Source organism: Sceloporus occidentalis, unplaced genomic scaffold (assembly GCF_023333645.1).
Source record: "Sceloporus occidentalis isolate IW3139 unplaced genomic scaffold, rSceOcc1.0.p SCAF_3, whole genome shotgun sequence".
Lineage (NCBI taxonomy): Eukaryota > Metazoa > Chordata > Lepidosauria > Squamata > Phrynosomatidae > Sceloporus > Sceloporus occidentalis.
In genome coordinates, this window is record NW_028316983.1 from 43726789 (window position 1) to 43750766 (window position 23978).

The window sequence follows — 23978 nt, forward strand, 5'->3', positions numbered from 1 at the left end:
CCCCCTGTGATCTGTCCCATCATCCCCTGACTGCTCCTTCATCCCAGTGAAGGATGACAGCTAAGGAGGGGGCAGGGAAGGAGGACAGCATCCAGAGCCCAATTGAGCATGCGCAAGGGTGCTGATTCAAATAGTTGAACCCTCCGGTGTGGTAATACAATGTGCACTTACCATGCTTTACTTGAATACGCATCATGTGACTTGTCTGGAATCGAACTGACTGCTTCCCCCTCGATTCGGAAGGGCAACGGAAAGGCAGCCAGGTGTGGTAAAACATTACGTTTTAATGTGAATTCACACTGCTAGACAGGAGTGACTCAAGATCTGGTGTGAAAAAACATCACGTTTTGCATTGCTAGAACAGGAGTGACTGCGGATCTGAGCTGCAAGCCCCCCCACGTGTGATAAGGCCCTGAAAGACAAGTCAAGGGATAAAGTTGTTGACCTACCAAAATACACAAGTGAAAGGAACACATCCAGTCTTAGACATCTTGACACAAACCATAATTCTGAGAACCATGCAAACAACTATATAGCTGGACTCCCATCTTTCTCCCTCTTCCCTATAATGCAGTGCTCGTTATTTCTGACAGTTCTTCCTTGACCCCCATCTACTAAAAAGTGTTTGGAAAGCAATGCAACCTGGCTGTTTTACAAAATCTGGACATTTCAATGTGCCAAAGTGTAGCCTAGGAAAACATGACACATTTGAGAAGATTATAGTATAAATATTCTCAAGTGCCATACCTGCAGCACTGGGATGCATAATGAATGGGGCAGAGGGGGGACATGGCAGATTAAAATGCAATGCATCCATCCAAGTAAAAAAGATACATACAGTTTTCTCTCCTGATAGACTGCTGCTTGCTCCAGACACCTAAACTGCCTGCCGAACCAGATTCTAGGTATTCAGCCAGCTACTTGCTAACCCAGAGGACCACCTTAGCAAGGGGATAATACCTGTAGGCCTACTGCCACTAGGTTTCTAACAAAGTTGGGTTGTTCCTTTGGAAGAGCTGTTTCAGGGATGGAGTGAGAGCAATTCCTCATTGTTTGGGGTGGGAGTACATAGGCTTTTAAAGCTTTTTAAATCTATAGCTGTGGCCTTCTAAAAACAAAGAACAACCCATCTTCCAGCAAAAGAGAAATGTGTTACACAGAGAGCAAGAGAGAGGAAGCAGCCATCACGACAATAATGGGCAGAGGGAAATATTGCATGGGGAGACAGTCCTATTATCATGGTAGGAGAGAGAGCCACAGTGTGTTGGTTGTCCCCCAAGCTATCACACACTTGTGATAGCCTTGCCAATAGACCAAGGTGAATTAATGCCAGGTTGGTGAATGGAAATTTGTCCACCTGAGTTCTTCGTTCAGCAACAAAGGAAGCCTAGGGGATGAGGAGGTGGAGTTGCAGTAGTCTGTTGGGATTTCATCTCCCTCACCAAGTGCCCTGTCCCACAGTTTACTGCATCCAAGTGTATGTTTTTGAAAGTAGGTGGCAAATTCTGTTGGTGTACCACCCATCCTGGGTGCTCAACAGTCTCCCTTCCTGAGCTGGCTAGTTAGTCTCAGCAGTGGTGTTGGAATCTCCTTGGCTTGTTGTACTGGGGGACTTAAACATCTAAGTGGAGATTTATCTGTCAGGAACAGCTCAAGGCTTTACATCTGCCATGACAACCATGAGTCTGCCCCAAGTAATATCTGGTACCATTCATGCTGCAGGACACACTAGGCCTGGTTTTCTCTGTTGATCAGGATGATGATCTGGGTGTGGAAAAACTTTTTAGTTTTGTTGTTATGAACTGATCACTACCTGGAAACATATTCAGAGATAGTTGTGCTGGCCATACAGCAAAATAAAAAAAATCCACAGGAGTGGATGCCCTTGTTGGCTAGCTAGCCAAAATGCACAAAACACATAATGCAAGCTTTCAATGCTCCATTGGCTTTTCCATCGGGCAAAAGATGTTCAAAAAATCATACAGGAGGAAGAAAGATTGCTGATGATGGAGTCATAGGCCTACCCTTTCTATAGATGTCTCTGCTGTAGTTTGCTTGGTTTGGAAGAATCTCAATGCAGATATTGTTGCATGATTAGGATGAGATTCACTGGGTCTCAGAGCCTCTGCCAGGGTGGCCCACTCCAGGAGATTTATGGATCCAGATGGATCTCTGATGGCTCAGGGAGTTCCCAGTTGCCTGTCAAAGCCCTGTCTGATTTCTGAAATAGGGAATTGGTGAGGGAGGTGGACATGATTGCCCCCTGGTTCATGTGGGAGCTGGCAGTAATGAAATAGATGAGTCAGAGACTAAAGCAACAAGGGTAGAAGTTCAGAGTGAGTCTGACCAAACATAGGCTAGAACTCATTAGAAGGGTTATGGATGGATTCCTGATGTCTGTCACCATTATTTCACTGTGGCAATAGTGGCAGCAAAGACAATATATTTCCCAGTCACCAGTGTGTCTGCACAGTGTCATCCAGTGGAGCTGTCTTGAGTTATCTGGGGCCTTTTACACTTTGGCTCACAAGAAGAAAACAAAGAACATTTAACAGCCTGCTGTGAAGAATTAGCAAGGCACTTTGCCGACAAAATTGCTCAGATCCACTCTGACTTGGATGCTGTAGATGAGATAGGTCCAATGGATCCTTGCCCCCTCATGGCTCCCCAAAACAGCCAGAAGGGAACTGGCTGAGTGGGTAAGGAAAGTGATGAATGCCTCACTGCAGTGAGGGAAGTTTCCATCTTGCCTCAAAGAGGCTATAGTGAGGCTGTTGTTTTAAAAAATCTTTCCCTGGATCCCACCATTATTGATCAGTATTGGCTTTAACATTCCACTTTTGGGCAAGGTTCTGGAGCATGTGGTGGCCTCCCAGTTCCAGAGGTTTCTGGATGAAACAGATTACCTAGATCCAGTTCAATCTGGTTTCAGGTCTGGTTATGGGATAGATACAGCTTTGGTTATCTTGGGGAATGACCTACACAGGGAAAGGGGCAGGGTGTGTGTGCTCCTGTTTGTTCCACTGGACTTCTCAGCAGCTTTCAATACCATCAGCCAAGGTATTAACCATCGGTCATGTTGATGTCACTAACTGATCATTGTAAAGATCTGAAAGACATGTATCACCTTATGCAGCTCTTTGAAAATTTAGGACAAGCATCATGATTTGCATCCTTCTGGATCCTGTTACATTCCATCCCATTCTCACAACTGTATAAATGTATTTTACACCTGAGCATTTATTATCACTCTGTATTGCATCTGACAAAGTGGATTTATATCTATGAAAGCTCATGCAAAAATGAAATCCAGTTAGTCTTAAAGGTACTGCTACATTCTTTCCTCCACTCTCTTCCTTCTTTTTATGCTGCAAGAGACTAATGTGTATGCTCTGAAAACTAACACAAGATGGTCTAAGCTACTCTTAGCTACTAAGAGGTGGGGTGGGGGGGGGGGGAAGCAAAAGGAAGTAAGGTCCTGTTACCTAATCATGGTTCAGTCAAATAAGATCGGGTGCCTTTTCTTCAGGCAAATCATTGTGTTAGTTCAGACTTCTGCATGTTAATAAGGGTTTCCCTTGGGAGCACTGATATGCATATCAGATTGCAATCACATTACAGCTGCTATTTAGGCTGTGCACTTTGGAAAGCTAAAGAAGCTTCTCAGAAATAATTCATTCCCAAGTTCACCTTCTGTCCAGTTATGTCCAGATCATTTCCCTGGGTAGCTGCATAAGTGGAGAAGTATTTAATTACCCTTCCCAGTGCTGCTAGTGGTGTGATCCTGGTTCCTTCTTCAGCTGCCCTACATACTTTTCCTTCGACAAAGGTGGTTTGTGTTCCTTATGAGCTATTAGTCTCTACTTCTATAGGAGGATCTGATGTTGCAATGCATCGCAGGGGCTCTCTTTGGCCCTGTTGTACAGCACCGAAAGCTGAAAAGAACATGACAACCTAGGATGCCAACCCAAAACCTTTTTTGATTATTTTGGTAAGTAAAAATAAGAGTTGGCTAGGAAGAGATTATGTGGGATCGCCTTATATGTTAGATTTATTTCATTTCATTTTATATATACCTTGTTTTAGGAGGCAATCCTATACCCAGTGAAATACTTATTACTGTTTAGTGGACATTTTAAAGCATTATGGCTTGTCACAAGGCCTTTGGAAGCTAAAAAGCTAGACCAAGAAATCAACTAAAGAGAATTAGGTATGGATTTTGTCTGTGTCATTAACTCCATGAGAGAAAGAATATGGTAAATATTTGCCAAAAGTCAATGAAGAGAAGAAGACAATGATAATTGAGGCAAGCTAAAACATTGTTCTGTGTTGGTATTTCTGACAATCCAGACCTAAAAGTGTATTGTTGTCTACTTTTGTTCATTGTATTTGTAATGTTTTATGGATATGTGGCTTCTTATGCTGATAGCCACTTTAAGGACATGTTCCCAGAGGCAATGTTTTATTTTTCTCAACTCCATTTTAACCATGTTTATTCGGAAGCAAGTCCCATTATGCTGGAGAGCTAGAGGACAATGGGGTGCAGAGGCGATAACAGAGGTGATATCCTGCCTTGTGCACGCTCCAAAAAAGTCCATTCACTTGTGGATCAGCATCAGTGCCAGCATAACATCATAACAGAGCTCCATCATAAATGTAAATATGAAATTTAGATTTTTATTTGAGTGCTATATAGAAAGGTAGGCAGAAAGGAAGGCCAGGGAGGGATCTTAAACTACAGGATGTTGCTAATACTTGCTTGTATCAGAAACTGGCAGAATTTGCTATGTGCTTTGTTGTTGTACAGTATTAATTGGTTAATGTAGTGCATAAAGGTTCATGTGTTTTAAATGTTATATTAAATGGGAGGCTTCTAGCCTTACCATGTTGTTTTGCACATCTTTAGTTTATTTCTTGTCTAGCCTTTTAAGGAGGAACTGGGCTCCATCATTATATTGCATAATCAACCCTTTACAAAATGTCTTCTTTAATCAAAAAGACTTCAGTCTTCTTCGGGCTCCATCCATTAGAATGAAAAGAATCTGTTATGTTTCTGCCTTAATCTAGACAACAATTTGTCTGATATTTGTCTAATTTGGTGTGACAGGAGTTACAGTTGGCCCTTGGCATCTGCTGGGATTTGGTTCCAGGACACCCTGTGGATACCAAAATCCATGGATGCTCAAGTCCCATTAAATACAATGGAATAGAAATGGTTTTATATAGACAGACAGACAGACAGACAGACAGACACCCACCCTGAATAAGGAATCCGTGGATATAGGGCTGACTGTATAGTGTTCTACTGTTAGTCCAAAGAGAAGATAACTGTTTGGCTGAAGAATGTGTAGATATGTGGAGGACGATTTTCCAGGGCAGACTCCTGGGAAAAGAAAGTAGAGACGAAATGCAAAAGTGTGTGAAGGGAGGGGAACCATTAAGGCTAGAGATAGAAATGTTTTAATTTGTAAACAAATAAAGGATAGGGCAAGACATTGCTTATTCTATGCTTGAGTTTGCGGATGATGGTAGTTCTGATTGCAGATGTCTTACTGTTAACTTCTCCAGTTGTTGAAATAAAGGTTTGCTATTAGATTTCAGAACACTGGTTTACTGAACTGTGAGGAGTGGCCAATTCTGAGTCATTCTTCCCAGCAACAAAACTTTTTACCAGCAGGTGCAGGGAAGAAGAGACCATGGATGTTTGGGAGAGGTACAGCAAAGAAAACCAGAACTTAAAATAGTAACCTTTTGGATTACATCTCCCAGAACCCCCAGCCAATGTGGCTGCCTGACTGATTCAGGAAGTTCTAGCGCAACAAGTAATTTTAAAAAGCTTTCTTTTCTTTACCCTACCTCACTCAAACTTTCATGCTCCATTTATCTCTAGATTATGAATGTTGTAGTCCAAAAAAGGATTTGAAGAAAATATGTTACGTTGATAATTCCTTTTCTTTCTCTTCAGGGACTGTTGGTTGTTTCTAGATACCTACTGGACCAAGTTGGCATCAAGATGGCGGTGATATCCCTTATGAAGTATATGATGTTTGTGTTCAATGGGCTAGTGTTTGTGAGTATTTGGTAGGGCTGTGCACAAAATATTTATCCCCCTTGGAACCTGACCAATTGGCATGGATAAAGGCTACTTCAATTTTGAGTCTTTGGCTAATATCCTGGCTTGCCTCAGATCCAGCCATAGATTGCTTTATCTGTTGTTCCAGTTTCTACAACCTTCTTCATTGTATATGATAGAGAAATCAACAAACCTCTACACTTTTTTAAAATAGCACATGAGATTCACAGCCATATTAGCCTTTCTGGGTGAATGATGTCCACCAGTTTCAGATAAATTCTTGCAGAGGCATGAGTGTGTGTGCATGGTAGGCACATTTCAAATTTGAATTTTAAAAAGGAACATTTATGTCTTTCTGTGTCATTTTGTAGGAAATTTGCTTGAGCATGACATACATGCTGCTAGGTGATATCCCTGTGCATTTTTGGCAGGATAGGGTGTAGGGATCAGAGAGTTATGATTGTTTAAACAACAAACATGAGGGTTCTACGGTGTTGTTTTCTTTCCTGCTCAGTTTGTAATAAAGCCACAAAATGGGGTAAATTGGACAGAAATTGATGTAAGCATGAGGAATGTCATTTATAAGCACTGACCCAGGATTTGCAGAAAAGAACAATGCATGCAGCATTAGGCGTGGGCATGGATGCCTGATCAGAGACATGCCAATTGTGCATTCTCACATTCAACAACAGAATGGTAGAGGCAGGCTCAAGGGACACATCTTCATCAGGCATAGTCCCTGGATCTGTCAGAAGTTACCATGCTGGTGCACAACATGTGATCCAAATTCAAAACTAAGATACTGCACTGAAGAAGATCCATGTAGGCAGAGGTGGTTACAGTAGCAGGATGATGCTGCACTGAGAGTGAATGCCAGACATATGTCAGCCTTAGGTCCCTGACATGTCATGCCCAGCATGAGAATCACCAAGTCCTGCTACAGCATCCTGGCACAAGGTAGATTAGCATCCTACTGAAATACCTTAGGCAGGCACAGAGTTATGGAATCATGTAGGGACAGGAGAGACCAAGCCCTGTTTCTTTCATAAAGTTGTTTGGTTTTCTTTACAACAAAAAGTCAGGCAACTTGATCTACTTTGAAGTTGTTTTGAAAAACTTTGAAAAGCAGTCAGGGGAAGCAGCTCTGCTAATTTTCCAGTCAAATGCTTTAAACTATCAAAGTATCTAATTTTGATACTTAAGTGCTATAAACCAGATGCACATTATCCCTGGGAAATGGAAATCCTTTGTTCATCAGTTAATTACTGAAGGAGGTCAACTAGCTGATGAAGTTTCCATCCTCCAGGATGAAGAGATAGAAGATTATCGCATATCGTTCTCAGAACGTTACGAGATGGAACGTTTTGGGAACGTTCTGGGAACGGGTATTATCACATTCAAGAAAGTGGAATGTGATGGAAATGTTACAGGAACGCATTTTACAGCACAGCGCATCCCTTTTTCTTGAGAACATTCCCAGAACGTTTTGCTGTAGCGCATGCGTATTTCGTTTTGAGGGCTGTGTACTGATGACGTCTCCACTCTGTGGTTGTTTTGACCCAGAAGACGTCTGGTGACCTCCTTGTGGGGTGTAAAGGTGGCGTCGGAGAAAGCATTTTTTGATCTTGTGTGAATGGTAGAGAAAGAAGAGGAGCATAATTTCCCCAGCATGCCAGCACCCCTCTTCCCTAATGGCCTCGCGGGCTTCAATGCCCAAAACCTGGCCATCCAATAGTCTCCTTCTCTCCCCACATCTGACCCAAACCAACCAATCCCTGTCTACATTCCTTCCTGCATGCCTCCCTTTTCTCTGTTAATCAACTAAAGGGGAGGGAATCCCCCAACGCCAAGCCAGCACCAGCCCCAGAAGTATCTGTCAAAAGCACGGAGGGAATCGAGCCACAACATCCTTTGAGGCCGACAGATTTTTTTTAAAAAAAACACCCTGCATCAGGGTCCTCCTCTCCTCTTGGACGATTGTCCCTGTTGTAGTGTCCGGTCATCCGTCTCACTGCATCCACTGTCCCTAGATGTCCTATAAACCCTCGCCCTCTGATATCATGCTGTATGGTGTGTACAGCCAACAGAGGCGGGCCATTAACACACCCCTACAGAAAAATGTTATTAGACACATTGCTATCTGTTGGCGACACAGTATCTTCGACTTTTGCAACTCTGTTTAAGTTTGCAAACATTCAGCCTGTGAAAGTTACTGCTATGAATTCTATCTATATAAATATGTCTGTATTTTTGGGTGTTTGGGTGTGTGCACAGAACAAACCAAGACACAAACGCGCGCGCGCACACACACACACATATAAATATGCACACATTAGCCATTTTATGTATAGTTTCTGTGTGTGTGTGTGTGTATATATATATATATTTGTGTGTCTGTGTGTGCAGAAAGCAGACACATACAGAATCATATATTTAAATACATGCATATATACACACACAACATTTAGAACCATATTGCCAATGTGCACGCATATATATATATATATATATAGAGAGAGAGAGAGAGAGTTTGGGGAAAATAGCATAAAATCTATGTTAGTTTTGTCAAAGAGGGAGGCGCGTCATACATGGGAGAGCAATGAAAAATTTAGTATGCTCTAGGACTTTGGAGGACTATAGAGAAAGGCCAATCAGGAGACGGAGGAATGAGAGAACGGAATTGGGAACGGATAAGAATACTGCACAGACTTCTTATGGAATGTTCTGAGAACGTTACAGCTCGCTGGGAACACATCTAATACGTCCCCACCCTGGAACGCATGTGGAACACATTGGGAACATTCTGGGAACCCAATGGGAACACATACGTGCGGTAAACTGAAATGTGTTCCATTCCCATCGGGTTCCCAGAACGTTCTCAGAATACTGTGCGATATTCTTCATAGTCTTCTAAGTTTTCTCCCAGATTCCCAAGCTTCCCCTAGATTCCCAGAAATTTCCATCCAGGGCTTTACTTAGTCAACTATCTGTCTCCCAAAAGGAAGAGAGAGGATGATGATATCATCCTTATTTAGTGGATTGTGTACCCATAAAAAAGAGTCAGTGCTAAAGGGCAAGACTAGTTAGCCTCCTTTACTTTAGAAAAACAGAAAGTAAGTAGACCACTTCTGTTTTAATTTTTGGAGGATGTTTTCACTCTGGGATGCTGGAAAAGCAGTGTAGCTCTGGGCACAATCAACAGGCAACAGAATTCTATTACTGGTTGTTTTTACTAGTCAAGAATCCCTTATATCCCTTGCTGGCAGTTTAGCTTCATGGAACCTGATGAAGGTGTATACTGATGGTCCAGTCACTGTTTTGCCAAGAGATGACCAAGGCTGCTAACACCCCATCCAATCCTTCAGCACTAAGCCTAAAAAACAAGAGAGGACTTTATTAGGAAAAGTTTAAAAGAAGATGGCTAAGGTGCTAGGCTGCCTTTGGGTTAAGGTCCTGTCAAGGAAGATTTTAATCACTATGAAGATGTTTGAGGAATGTCTCTCTTTAGAGGTGGGTGGCCAGGAGCAGAAGGGGAGAAGCAACTTCAGTGCTTTTTAGAACATTGTTTTGATGTTTAGGATGAGGGTAAGGATGAAGAGCCATCTTGTCCTGCTTGAAAATACATTCATCTTCTCGGAGGACAGGACTGTAGCTAAGATACCTTTTTAGACATGAGATGGTGGGTGCCTGAACAATTAAAACAATTGCAGGATAAGGTAAGCAAAATGTGGCCCTCCAGATGTCATAGCTTCCAACATTCCTCACTACTTGTTATACTGGCTAGGGTTAATGGGAGTCAAAGCCCAACCACATGTGTTAGCCACAATTTGGCTACTCCAAGTTAAGATATTAACCAGACAGTTAACTTCATTTATGTGTCTTTTTCAGATTGGAGGCATCTGTCTCCTCTGTGTGGGCATTTGGGTGGTCACTGATCCTGAAGGAGTTCAGAATATCATCTCTAGCCCTTACCTCAATGCAGGGGCTTATCTTGTCATCTTTGTGGGCGTGACACTCTCATTCCTGGGTTTCTTGGGCTGCTATGGAGCCATCACTCGAAACAGAGAAATGCTGTTGATTGTAAGTGAACTGTCGTTTGTTAGGAATTATGGGTGAATGCTGAGTAAAATATGGGCTGGGAAGGGATTACTCAGGGCAAGACCAGTAATGTTACTACATGGTGTGGCACACTGGACAGTCTGCTAGGCTGGACAGCTGTGGATTGTGCAACACCAATGTCCTGTTTGCCATACTCAGGTCTCTTTCACACTACACAAATACAGCATTTTGATATCACTTTAATTGCCAGGGTTGCATTGTATAGAATCCTGGGCTTTGTCATTTTGTGAAGTATTTAGAATTCTCTGACAGAAAGATTTAGTGCCTCGCCAAGCTATGAACCCCAGAATCCCATCCAACCAAGTGATATTAAACTGCATTAATTGTGCACTGTGTGAAAGGTCCCAAAATCTTTGGGCCAATCCATGTCACGATTAAAGGCTATTGGTAACCTTAGAGTTGTTCCTGGGATCAGCATTTGTAGGCAAGTCTACATTCATTTCTAGCACAGCAGAGAGGAAGAAATCTGATTCTTGTCTTGCTTGTTCTTATCACTCCACAGTTCTTTCTGCTGGTGCTACTTGTGTTCATTGTGGAGATTGTAGCCGCTACACTCATTTATGTCCATGGACAAAAGGTAACAACTAGGCTTGGACTGGGTATGCAAGATGGGGGTACAAGAAGTAACTGCTTTGCTGCTCATATGTCACCAGAAGAGTCTTTCTACAGCTACAAGGCCTGTCTTGTCTTCTATGTGCAAGAATTTAGCTCTTCAGGTTAAGCAAAACAAAAAAAGTGCTGTTTTTATTTAACAAGAATAAGGGGTTTGGGGCAAACATGGTTGATCTGTGGCATTCAGATAGTGCTAACAGAAATAGCAGTTCCAATAACAGCATTACTATGCCACCATATTTACACATACTTTAAAAGTAATTCCACCTTCATAACTCACTTTTTTCTCAGGTGGATAGAATACAGAGGTACCTCCAGTCATCAGACGATTCCGGGTCTTATCCATCTTTCCATCCATTTATAAAAGTTTAATGTTGTGGCTGAGGTGCCTGTGGGGACCACCTGTGGCTACCTTGCTCACAGTGGCTTGCACCTATTTCCTTAGAGTAGCCAATGCTTGGCTTGCTGGTTGCTCTAGAAATGAAACTGGACAATTTCCTGTTGTTGCAGGAAAGGAACCAGTGAGTCTATGGAGTTGTCTATATGAGCAAAAAAATTGTACTCACATCATTTCCAATTCTGTGACATATGTAAAATTGCTTCTTTTAGGCATCAATATAAATTTAAAAACTCATTTTTTTACTTTGTAATTTTAGGGGGGATTTTTTTTTTTACGTGTGTATCAGGATCAGGATGGAATTGGGGTGGGTGGGCTAACTATAGGCTGGGAATAGTCTGGCAAGCTTGGTGTATGTGTCACAATTTCTCACAATTTTTTTTAAAAAAATGTTCAGACATAGAAGCCAAAGGCTGACTGGACCTCTGAATTGGAAGTGTATTTAGTATTTTATAAACTTGTTTTTTACATGCAGTTGGCCCTATGTAATTGGAAGAGTTGTGGCGCCCAGCTGTGTATATGTGTGCTCCCTTGCTCACTCACTCACTCAGGCAAGGAAGATCAGGAGGGAGAGGGTTGTACAATCTACCATGATCAGCATCATAACAATTTGAAATGTTGTGCTTAGTAGCAAGATAAAATAATTTTGCACTCTTCTTTCTTCAGATCCAAGATGATTTTTTTCTGACTCAGCTAAAGCAGAATTACCAAGGAGACAACAGTTCAGATGTGTTCTCCAGAACTTGGAACACCTTCATGATCATGGTACAGTTTGTAAAGGAGCCGTTGTATTCAAATCACTAGTCAACTGATACACCCACAGCCAGCATGTAGTAGGAGCAAAAGTGATTAGGGAATGCATTATTGTTGGTCTCAAAGAGATGCTAAGAATGGATGTATAATTGATTCCATCCAGCATAGTACAATTGTTCTGTCCTTCTAGTCTAATTGATTCTAGTCTAAGCAATCAGTCTAATGGGCATCTGGGCACAAGAGGCCACATTTATACACATTTGCAAAGTGGCTGCAAATCAGAAGAGACATACATTGGGTGCTTCTGGATCAGAACTTGTGAAATTTTAAAAAATAATTAGTGAAAGTTATAGTTCCACCCCCCCTCCCAGATTTAGATACTGTTATAGTTGGGTTTTAAAGAAAATAGTTGCTTTTGCATTTCTCAAAAGCAATTGGCATAGTTGCTTTAACAAACATCTGGAATTAGCAAGATGGAATTTGAACCACTTGATTATAATTGTAATGTAACATTGTTAGCGATACATGCAGGCATAAGTCCAACGTATGTCTTTTTAGGGTCACTGAAGAGACAGCAATACACTACTTCCCTCAGTGTCCACCATCTCAAGACTCAACTTCCTTCTATGAGCAATTCAGTGGATAGTGGAGGGCACTGGAGAAAGCAGGCACGGAACAACAAAGGCATCCTTTGGGACCACCTGGAAAGGGGAGGGGGGTCTCTGGAGGTTGATGGATCTTGCTATAGAAACATAGTTAGACTCTTCCCTAATACTCCTTGCTCTCCACCAGCCATGGAGAGGAGACTCTTCAGGAGGAAGAGGAGCCCTGCAATAGAGGAGAGGGGTCACATAATGTAGTGGGTGGAATATTACACTATATCTTCTGATGCAGGATCTCAGCCATAGATATATCATTGTAACTGGGGTGGTTTGGTGGTGTCATGTGTCCTTTGGGACTGCCCAGCCCAGAACTATTTTGTCCAACCTGCCCCCCTCCGCCCAATCATTGGGCCAGATGAGGAACTTTCAAGCTGTCTTGGGGAGATATCCTTGGAACAGCCTTATTTTTATAGAATTGCAGAGTCATTGAATCATAGGAAGGAGTCTCATGGACCATTGACTCTGTCATCAACCCTCTGGTCAATGCAGGACCTCCAGCTAAAACATCCCCAGTAGGTAGATGTCAAGAGAAGGAGACCCCACCACCTCTCTGGGCAACTGGTTCAATTGCTGAACTGCTTTACTCTGAACTGCTCCTGTATTTTCAGATCATTAGATTTGATCCCACCCTCTAAGACAACAGAAAACAGACCCACACCCTCTTCTCTGAGATATTTAAAGAGTGCAATAATGTCACATCTTATGTTGGAAGAGACCCCAAGGGCCATCCAGTCCAACCTCTTTCTGTCATGCAGGAATACATAGAATCCTATACTTGGAAGATACCCCCAAGGATCATCCAGTCCAACCCCTTTCTGCCATGCAGGAATACATAGAGCCCCATAGTTTCCAAATTGAGGGAAGTAATAGTTCCACTATATTCTGTACTTGCCAGGCCTCATTAGCTTAAATGTGGCCAAAAGTGAAAAAACAACACTTCCAAGTCAACAAAATGGTGCCTGCAATGGGATGTTGTATTCCTCTGGAGCTCCAGGGGAAGCAGAACTAGTGGCCTGTGATTCTCCAGGCTCTCTGGGCTCCTAGATTAGGGACTTCAGAGTAAGTCACACATTCTAGGCTAGTGTGCATATTAAAGTCCCGGTGGCCATTTTTTTTTAAACCAAAACAATAAAAATAAAAACAGAGCAGGAGCATTTCTATATGGAGAAAGAATGAGAAGAAAGTCCTTCACCCTTTCCCAATGCAATAATTTTATTTATTTAATGCAATGTTTGTGCCCTGACTCTCAATCATTGTTTATATAGTGGCAAGTATCAAAATAAACACTGAAATTGAGATTAAAAAAACAGCCAGCAGCAGAGAGTCTAAGCTAAAAGAACAGCAAGATGGATGGAATCTTTTCAAGACACTGAAGGAACAGCTGTATCTTGAACTCACATCTGAATACCAGGGCTATGCAGTTTGCTTTGGCAAAAGCAAAAACCCAAGGGAAATATCTCAGCCTCAGACATATTTGGATGTAATCCTGAGGCAAAAATGGACTGTGTCCAAGGCTTTAAATCCATTTTGAGAAAGTTCATTAAAAAGAAACAGGAAAAGCAAAAAACTGATATAATTTTGACCCTTCCGTAAGCTCCACAACCTCACCATAAATGGAAAAAGGCCAAGCAGGGGAGAGAGGTTATAGTCCTAGTGACTGATAGTTCCAGTTTACAATCAAGGAATGGCTTTCTAGGCTTTGGTTCTGAAAGAGTAATAGAAGTAGCAGAAGTTGCTTCAGAGATTTTGGTCCCAGTGGCATAGATCTCTGCCATAGGTTTCCCATCCCCAAGAAACTTGTCCCTCTTTTTTGCCAGATGCTTGATCACGGGATCACCAGAATAAAGAGAACAGTGCCAGTGTTTAAGGTGTGGCTACACACAAGACTAACCTAATGAAAATCTCTTTGATTAAATAACATTTTGAGGAGTGGCTTTTGATTGTCCTACTTTCATCTTCTTTTAGTTTGCATGTTGTGGCATTTCAGGACCTGAGGATTTTCAGGAGTGCTCTTCTTTTAGAGAGAAGCAGCCAGATGACTTGTGGCCTCATGCCTGCTGCACTCGTATCAGTTTCAAAAAGAGGGCTCAGCTTCTGGACTTGAAGCACTGTAAACAGCAAGATCCAAAATTTATTAATAGCCAGGTAAGGATATTTGCTAAGTTTAACTGCTATGGAAACCCTTTGAGATTCTCACTGTCTGAACAGAGGTTAAACAGACCATTTACTGATGTAACTACATCTTCTGTTGAGAGACCCTATCAGAACCCAGTTAATGTATACGCCAGATTTTATGCATACATACAGTATAGATGCAAATATTATTGTTGGCCAACCAAGGACTTAATTCATCCAACAAGTCTGCAGCCCATGGAAGCTTAGACTACAACAAATCTATTAGTTTTTAATGTGTGTGTGTGTGTGTGTATCTATATATATGCATGCACATGTGCATGAATATTCTTCAGGTCGTTCCTGTATTTTTTTTCCTCTTAGATGTTCAATTTTCTATCAACACCTATCAACAAGGCACCAAATCTCAGGCAGTTCTTTCAGCCCACATGCTTTTGTCTAATTTGGACTTACTTTTCTTCCAAAAGTGCAGTCAGGGCATGGAGAAGAACTTTCTTGCAGAACCAGATTGGAAAGGGGTCTTTAAGTCATTCTTTGGCAATCTTAGCTGTCTCGTATCACTTAGTGAAAGATTGATCTTTGGCTGGTTATTCCAGTCTGAAAAGTAAAATGCTGCTTTTGAACATGTGAATGTTTTCAGTGCTATGTTTGCCTGGCATTATAAATGGTTGGCCCAGGAAGTCTCATTTACATGCTATCCATATTACAGCATACCTATTAATTGGGTGTCAGATCATTCTCTGAGGTTTCAAGGCCAAAACCAGAGACCAGTGAGTAGGACCTTGCTAGTGATGTTGCAGAAACAAGTGTTGGGATTGGAACTGCTTCTGGACCAGCTGACTGTGGAAATGGGCATGAGGGAATCCAAGCACATGGATGCAAAATGTGGTTAAAACTTGGCTAACCATGTAATATGGTGACCTGGAACTGTGGGGGAGGTGGGCAGGTGATGAAATGTGCCCAACTCATGGGTTGTTGCCTTCCCTATTAGGACCTGCATCACGCATGGCTTTAACTACAGGATCCATGAACCTGTACATGAACCCGCTATAGCTCAGCATAACACAGTAGGTCCACACATAGACTTACACTAGGCCTAGAGATATACCACCTGTCTGACTTATTGAAAAAGCTTCTGAAGCTACTCTGCATGGCCATTCTATGCTTTGTGGGAAGTAGGCAGGATTGCGGACAGCTGTGTCCCCATCGCCAGACACAAAACAATTACAGCGGTACTAAAATCTCCAGAGGACCCTAGTAGATCTGCAATATTGATTTCATTGTTTTGTATCTGGTTATGAGGAGATGCTTCTGTGTCCCTGCCTTTTCTCTACAAAGAAGGGAATAGTCTTGTGGGGAGTTTCAAAGGCTGTTAAGTAAGGCGAGGGGGTTGAGTGCTGTGTAGGAAGGAGGGAAATAACAAACCTCACAGTGCCCCACAAAAGTCCAAACACACATGTAAATTTCCCTTACAGATGTTTATGTCCCTAAAAGGATGCAAGCCGTGGAGTTTTCCCAGGTCTTGCATTTGCTCTGAGGCTTGTGGAAGGCTCACAGGATACTGCTATGGTTGCATCCACAAAGCAAAGCCTCTGGTGCCACAACCAACTACACTTCCCAGAATTCCATAGCACTGAGCCATGGCAGTTAAAGTTGCGGCAAACCGGATTATTTCTGCAATGTGGATGCAACCATAGCAGTACCCTGAGACTTCAGACAGTGCCCTACGATTAGGGATCCCTTCCAATTAATCTCTGTAATGCACCCATGTGTAGGCTTACCATGAATGAATACTGCACTGTTTATTGCATTGCACTCATCCATTAGGAACATTTAATGTCACTTCCAGGCTTTAAGACATATTTGTGCTAGCATGTTGTTTGTATCTGGAAGACTATAGTAATTTTTAAAAATCAGTTGAAGATGTAGTAGAGGAAAGAAAGACATTCTAAAAGTCACATCCTCAAAAAGGTCTAATATTGTAGGGTGAGCCACTACAGTAATTACGTACTTTGTAATTCTATTGGCATTCTCAGTTACCCTTGGACCAATTTCTATTAGGTACCTTTTATTCACTGCAGGGCTGTTTCTCCACAATTGCCAGGATATTGAAGAAATATGTTTTGATTACTGAGGCCTGTTGTTTTGGAGTACTAGCCATTGAGGTAAGGCAATTTTGTATCACTAAAAGAAGAGAACCTCATATTTCCTTGATGGAATTATATAGCTTTCTGTTATGAATGGTCTACCATGGCTAATGCACATGTTATGGCCTCAAATGGCCAGCAACAGGGTTTCATTTGCTGTGAGCTGCCTTGTGAGGACTCTTCCTAAAGGACAATATATAAATGTATAAATTAATTGTGGCCTTGGGAACACTTTTTACACCAAAAATTCATGTCTCTTTGGTATATTAGAATAGCATGGCTGTGTGACCTACTTCACAAAGAATAGCTGTGAAGGGCTATGAAAGAATTACCTTAGCATTCCCTGTCAATAATTAGTAGATGGGCACAAAACTGGATAGAGAGCCAGTGTGCTGTAGTGGCTTGGACTACAACTCTGGAGATCAAATCCTTGCCTGGGCATGAAAATCCATTGGGTGATTGTGTGAAAAATGCACTCTCAGCCTCAGAGGAAAGCAAAGGCAAACCCCCTCTGAACAAATCTTGCAAAGAAACCCCCATAGGGTCATCATAAGTCAGAAATGATTTGAAGGTGCACAGCAACAGAAAACTGAGCAGGCATGGTCAGTCTTCCTTACTATGGAGATTTTCAGATGGGGAAAAAAGCTGGGAGTAAAAGGCATACTCCGGGCAAAGTCACTTGATTGCATTGAAGATTTTTAGATGATGTTGCACTGATCCAGGACTTATCCCAGGAAGAACCAGGAATGCTCCAGCAACAAACCATTCATGGAGCTTCCCCATGAATGGTTTGTTGCTGGAGCATTCCTGGTTTTTCCCAGGAGATGTCCTGGATCAGTGCAATATGTCTGAATATCTTCAACACAATCGTGTGACTTTGCTGGGAGTATGCTTTTTACATCTGTCTTTTTTCCCCTGTATGAAAATCTCCTATGATGAGATTAACTGTCCTTCTAACCGTGATTAGATTTGCATCCATCCATGTAATTTATGTTAGCAGCTGGGTAAAATGATTTGTGCCCTCATGTCGTTTCTGATTATGGCTATTCTAAGGCTAACCTAGCAAGGGATTTTCTTGGCAAGAATTGTTCAGAGGGGTTTTTGCCAGTCCCTTCCTCTGATGCTGAGAGAGTGTGACTTACCCAGGGTCACTCAGAGGGGTTCCATGCCTGAGCAGAAATTTGAACCCTGCTCTCCAGAGACATAGTCCAACTCTCAAACCACTACACCACACTGGTTCTCTACTCCATTTTCTTATCCATGGAATTTAACATATTCAAATTTTGTGCAAATCTGCATCTTCTTTTTGGGAGATAGATTTTGTCTTCTGACAAAATCATGCAAAGATGCCCAGTGATGTAGGAAAGCAGCAAGGAATCATCTCCACTCATGTAGATCCACCATACTGTACCACCTCAACACTTTGTAAGACACCATGGTGTTGTTGGTGGTGTGGATTGCCATCTGTTTGCATATATTAAAGAATTAACTGGGCAGAATCTTGTTGATGATATGTGCAGGCATTATGCCTATGTGTGTCTTTTCAGGGTTGTTGTGGAAGAAGGCAACTATCAATATCTTCATACAATGATCCTATGTGTAAAACCTACCCGTCTCCAGGATAGCCTACATTGCCCTTTAGCAGGATGAGTGACTTTTTTTGTGTGCATCTGGCTGCAAAACTACAGCTGGTTGGAGTTACCTTGGCATGTAAAGATGGATTGAACATTCAGGGAGATAGGGAGAAGGTGAGAACTATGCTTAGCAGAGCTCTATGCTCCACCATTATGATGCAGGGCTATTAGCCAATGTGATTTTGAGAGGAAAGCATCACCTTTTCTAAACCATTTTGTTTTCTTGCTCCTCATCACTTTGATCACCTCAGAGCAAATGAAAGTGGAGCAGGGAGGCCAAAGTTGGAAGTAAGGAGACCAAAGCCTTAAAAAGGAACTGATGTGGAAGTTGCTATAACATTCCTGCCTTATTTTTCTTTATCCTCTTCAGGTATTTGCCATGTTCTTTTCATGTTGCCTCTATCGCTACTTTGACTGAAATAGCTGCTTTACTCTGAGGAAGCAGATCATATGAGAAACTGAGGATACAGCATCAAATTGTTCAATCAAACCATAAGCACTAGCCTCCAAACCAAGGTTGGGCAACTGCACCAGGGACTGTAGCCAGATTTCACCCTCATGCCCTCCAGAAAGCTGCACCACTTTTCATCTAGCTTTATACCATTTTCTGGCTTTGATATAGCTTTATTTTCTGCTGACTGTCAGACACCCCCCCCCCCCCCCACAATTAAGCCAAACCATCATGTTTTGGTGCATTTTCGCAGTGGTTCAGGCACTGTAAAGGCAATTTGTTATTTCCAAAATATTCAAATATGTGTTTGCGGCTGTTTCAGAGACTTTGAAGATGTCTTGGAGGCTACAAAAAGGGGTTGATAGGTTGCATGAAACCTGCTGGCCACACTTTGCCCAACCCTGTTATTGTTGTGTGCCTACATGTTGTTTCTGACTTATCAAGGCCATCCTATCAAGGGATTTTCATGGAAAGATTTGTTCAGAGGGAGCTTGCCTTTTCCTTCCCAAAGACACCCAGTTGCTGAGCAGGGATTTGAACCCTGGTCTCTAGAGTAACAGTCTAATGCTCAGGCCACTACTCCATGTTGGCTGTCAGCCTAGCTGTGCTGCAGACTAAATACAATCTCCAAGCAAGACTGTACAGATACCAAATTCATGATTTTTTGTATGTGTTGATGTTGATACAGAGGTGTGTGTGGATGTCTGGAAAAAAACACTCCTATAATCCAACCACTCTTGCAAGGCATTAGGGACAATTTGTCCTGCTTTAGTAGCTTAAAAGAGAATAAACTGATTTTATGAAGTCTATGTCAAAGTACTACATTTAGTCTGACAATATGTGGAAATGGGTTTTATTTATTTAATGCCAAGAAACAAAACAGGTGTTGATTAAGCTGAACCAACATAACATTCTGAGATCTTGAATTCAGAGAATAATACATTTCATACTAAAACTCAGGCCTGAATTCTGTTGTGCATTCTGCTAGCCATTGCACTTTTCTCAGGGTTGCAAAGCAGTGATTAAGAAAAGCTGACAAAATCTGCAGACTCCATACAACCTATTTCTGCAGTGCCTTACTTACTTCATGGCTGTTGCACCTATGGATTTCTCTCCATGGTGCACCATCAAAATAGTGGCCTCTGTGTACATGGATATCATCCCCCTAACCACATATTTATAGTTAGGTGGGAAGAAATATCTGCTTGACATGATTGGGAATAAAACCAATAAAAGGTGGATATGGATAATGGGGGATATGAGTGATGAGTTAGATTTAGTTCCCTTCATTTTTATGGAAATTTAGTTCAACTAGCTATTTAGATCTAGTCCATGAAATGCTGGTCATCCCTTTTTCTTCACCAGGTAGGATTTGCAACTTCAGTGCTCAGCTTCCTCAAATATATATCTGGGAATGTATGTGATCAAGCAATCACATTAAAATGTCATGCATGAATTCCTGTTAAGCAGAAATGAATGTAACTGAGGGTTCCCACAGATGAAAGTCACCATTCCTTTAAAAAGAAAAGACCGATTAATGAAAAATGAAACAGAAATGCTGCCTCAGTAACAATGAATAAATAATAGACTCTATCCAGGATCTGCTTTCTACTAGCTTATGGAAAGTCCCTCTGCCCCTTTTGAGAAAGAGATTCTCCCCTCTCACTTCACAAATGGCCCCCGTGAGCAAGATGCCCTGATCATCTGTGCAGTATGTAAGGTAGGTTTGGGGCTGCTATAGGAAGAAAGGATGGAGAAAGCTGCTTCTGACAGCCCAGTTGCACACACCTCAGTTTAGATCCAACCCAGTTATGTATTAGTGATGCAGCTGTATTATCTCTGTAAAAACCTTGAAAGGGAGGGAATAATGGATACTGTGGCCAAATCTGAATCTGGAACATCCAGGTTCAAGCACTGTAAACTGAAAAAATCAAAGATGCTTTCTAGGTTATACACAGGTCTAGGTTTTTGAGGCAAGAATGGGCTAGTTAGGATGAGTTATTTGGAAAGTACATAAATAAATGCCAGTTTATGCTTCAATCAAAGTATTTTACTATTTCAAATGGGAGTGGGATGTTCTTCTCCGTTATACTCCCCTTCATTTATTGGCAGTTGGAAATCCCCTTCTCAAACTCCTAACGCTCCTGAGATGAATTCTGTACATTTATTTATTTATTGAATTTATTTTTTTTAAAACACCCTTTATCCTGGGATGGGATCTCACTGGGTGACCTTGGGCAGATCACACACTCTCGGCCTCAGAGGATAACAAAGACAACCCCCTCTGAACAAATCTTGCCAAGAAAACCCCTTGATATATCCCAGACATCCTATACAATAACAGCAAATTCATTATCTCAAATGTGGATATTTACATAATAGAAAGCACCATCTACACAAATCAGAGGGATGTTAGACCAATCTTGGGCAACCCCCCACCCCAACCCATATTTGCAGAGGTACAAAAATACTTGAGTGGAAGGGAACTCCAAAGCAGCCCACTGAAGACTGAACAGGCTCAGAGACTGCAGAATATTGACTTGACTGTTACGGATGTGGCAATGGAAAAGTGGGGAAAGATGAAATGGAATGGAGCATGCCTGGAAAATGGACAAGGGCACAACTGGCTAAATAAAAGTACAACTGTTGTTGTTGTGTGCCTGTAAGTTGTTTCTAAACTTACAGCAGCCCTATAACAAGGTTTTCTTGGCAAGATTTCAGGGGAGGTTTGCCTATGCCTCCTCAGAGGCTGAGAGTGTGACTTGCTCAAGGTCATCCAATGGGTTTCCATGGCTAAATAGAGATTCAAACCTCAGCCTCCAGAGTCCAAACTACACCACACTGGCTCTCTTAGGAATACAGTACAGTCCAACATTTTGTTGCAGATCATTCTCTTAACTCATGTTAAGGAAACATATACTAACTGTTACAGGCCATTAACACACATTCTCCATAACAAAAGAAGGTAATTTGGTCTCTCCAATAGTTACTTTGGTATGCAAGAACAAAAGCAAAAATACAAAAGCATGCACTTCTAGGGAAGGGACTCTAGAGATTTAGTGTAAAACGAAGTCCTGAACAAAAAAAATCTTGAGTCTTCAAGCTGTTTCCAACTTATGGTGACCCTAAGGAGACCCTAGCATTGGGTTTTCTTGGCAAAATCCTTTAGAGGCATTGCCATCCTCTGAAGCTGAGAGTGTGTGATAAACCCAGGGTCATCCAGTGGGTTTCAATGGCTGAGTGAGGATTTGAACCTTGGCCACTCTGATTAGTCCAGCACTCTATTTAGAGCTTTCTTGCATTTGATTCTAGACCAAAAAGCCTATCACTTGTTCACTCTGATTACATTCAACAATGTAGGTTATATCTGAAGTAATAATTTATTATTTATTTTTATTAATTGAATTTGTACGCTGCCTTTCTGCCAAAAAGGCACTCATGGTTGCTAAAAATATTTAAATACACATTTTTCTCAATCAAAGTACAAACAATAAAAAATAAATAAATTAAAAACACAATAAAAGGCATAAAATTCAGAGACATAGCTGTGTTAGTCGGAATATCAGTATGCAAAGATGCTGCAAAGGGATTGTGCAGCACCTTTGAGACTTGTGCGAAAGAACTTGTAGCATGAGCTTTCATAGACTTAGGTTGCATCTGCACTGCAGAAATAATCAACCATGGTTCAATGCTATGGAATTCTGGTAACTGTAGAGTTTTCTGACCGAGAAGGCTAAATGTCTCACAAAACTGCAAATCCCAGAACTCCATTAGCATTGAGCCATGGCAGTTAAAGCTGTGTTAAACTGGATTTTTTTCTGCAGTGCAGATGCAGCCCTGACCTACTTCCTCAGATCTCCACCATGCATCTGAGGAAGTAGACCAAGTCTATGAAAGCTCATGATACAAAGAGTTAGTCTCAAAGGTGCTGCAAGATCCTTTTGAATAAAAGACTAGCTATTGGCAAACTACTTAGAAGACTTTTAAGATTAGACCAGCTTCCACAACAAAGGCCTGCCTGAATTAGAATGCTCTTGCCTGTCAAAGGCCAAACAACAGAGAAGGAGCCAACCTAGTGTTGCTTGGTAGTGAGTCCCAGCCTCTTGGAGTAGCCACCAAGAAGGCTCTCTCTTGTCTTTCCATTCACCAGCAATGGTTGGTACTGAGATACAAGCTTCCCTGAGTATCTTAAAACCTGGGTTGGCTCATAAAGAAAAATGGTCTTTCAAACAGCCCAAATCATACATGGCTTTATAGATCAACTGTGATTGTGATAGAAAGAAACTGTATATTGTAACAATTAAATTGTATGCTCTCTGTTGCTAGTTGGACTATAATATTCTGGACCAGCTCATCTATCAGAATAGGAAGTAATTAATGGTATGTTTCACTGGTCAATTGATGATATGTATCACTGGTCAGACTAAGTCATGTGCCATTATGGTCAAATTTTCTAAAATGGTTGCAGTTGATATAACTGAAATGTAAGGGTAATGCAGATACAAAAGTACACCCAACTGGGAACTTCAGTCTTCAGGAGAAGTGTAACCCCACCTGGCACCCATAAGATTGTTGTTTCCTGATTTGCAATTTGAATGGAAGGATCTATGTTCTCAAAAGAAGCTACTTCCAATAGAACAACCCTAGCATAGATGTTGAAGTCTCCTAGAACAGTATTTTTATTTTATCTTGCCTTTCTGCCAGTACTGGACCCAAAGTGGCATACAACATCTTGAAAACACAAAACAATTTGTAAAACCCTCTTAATATAAAAGTTAAAATACAATTCAACTAACTTTGATTTAAAAAACACCAGTTAAAGTGTCATTACAAAGATATTTAAAACATAAAATAAAAACGCTACACCTCCTACCCATTAAAAACTCTGTCATCACCAAATGCCTCCTAAAATAAAAATGCCTCCATCTGCTTGCAGAAAGAGAGCAGGGAGGGGCCAATTGGGAGTTTTACAGTCTAAGAGCAGCCACAGAGAAGGA

General features: G+C 41.5%; 1 protein-coding gene across 1 annotated transcript; it reads left to right on the forward strand.

Moving 5' to 3' along the window:
* The first annotated feature begins 6013 nt into the window (after positions 1–6013).
* On the forward strand, positions 6014–16989 carry LOC149315839 (tetraspanin-18-like). Its single transcript, XM_089518552.1, has 6 exons — positions 6014–6070; positions 9962–10153; positions 10695–10769; positions 11868–11966; positions 14582–14761; positions 16831–16989. Exons 1-6 carry the CDS (start codon positions 6014–6016, stop codon positions 16987–16989), a joined length of 762 nt encoding a protein of 253 aa, XP_089374678.1.
* Positions 16990–23978: the final 6989 nt, after the last annotated feature.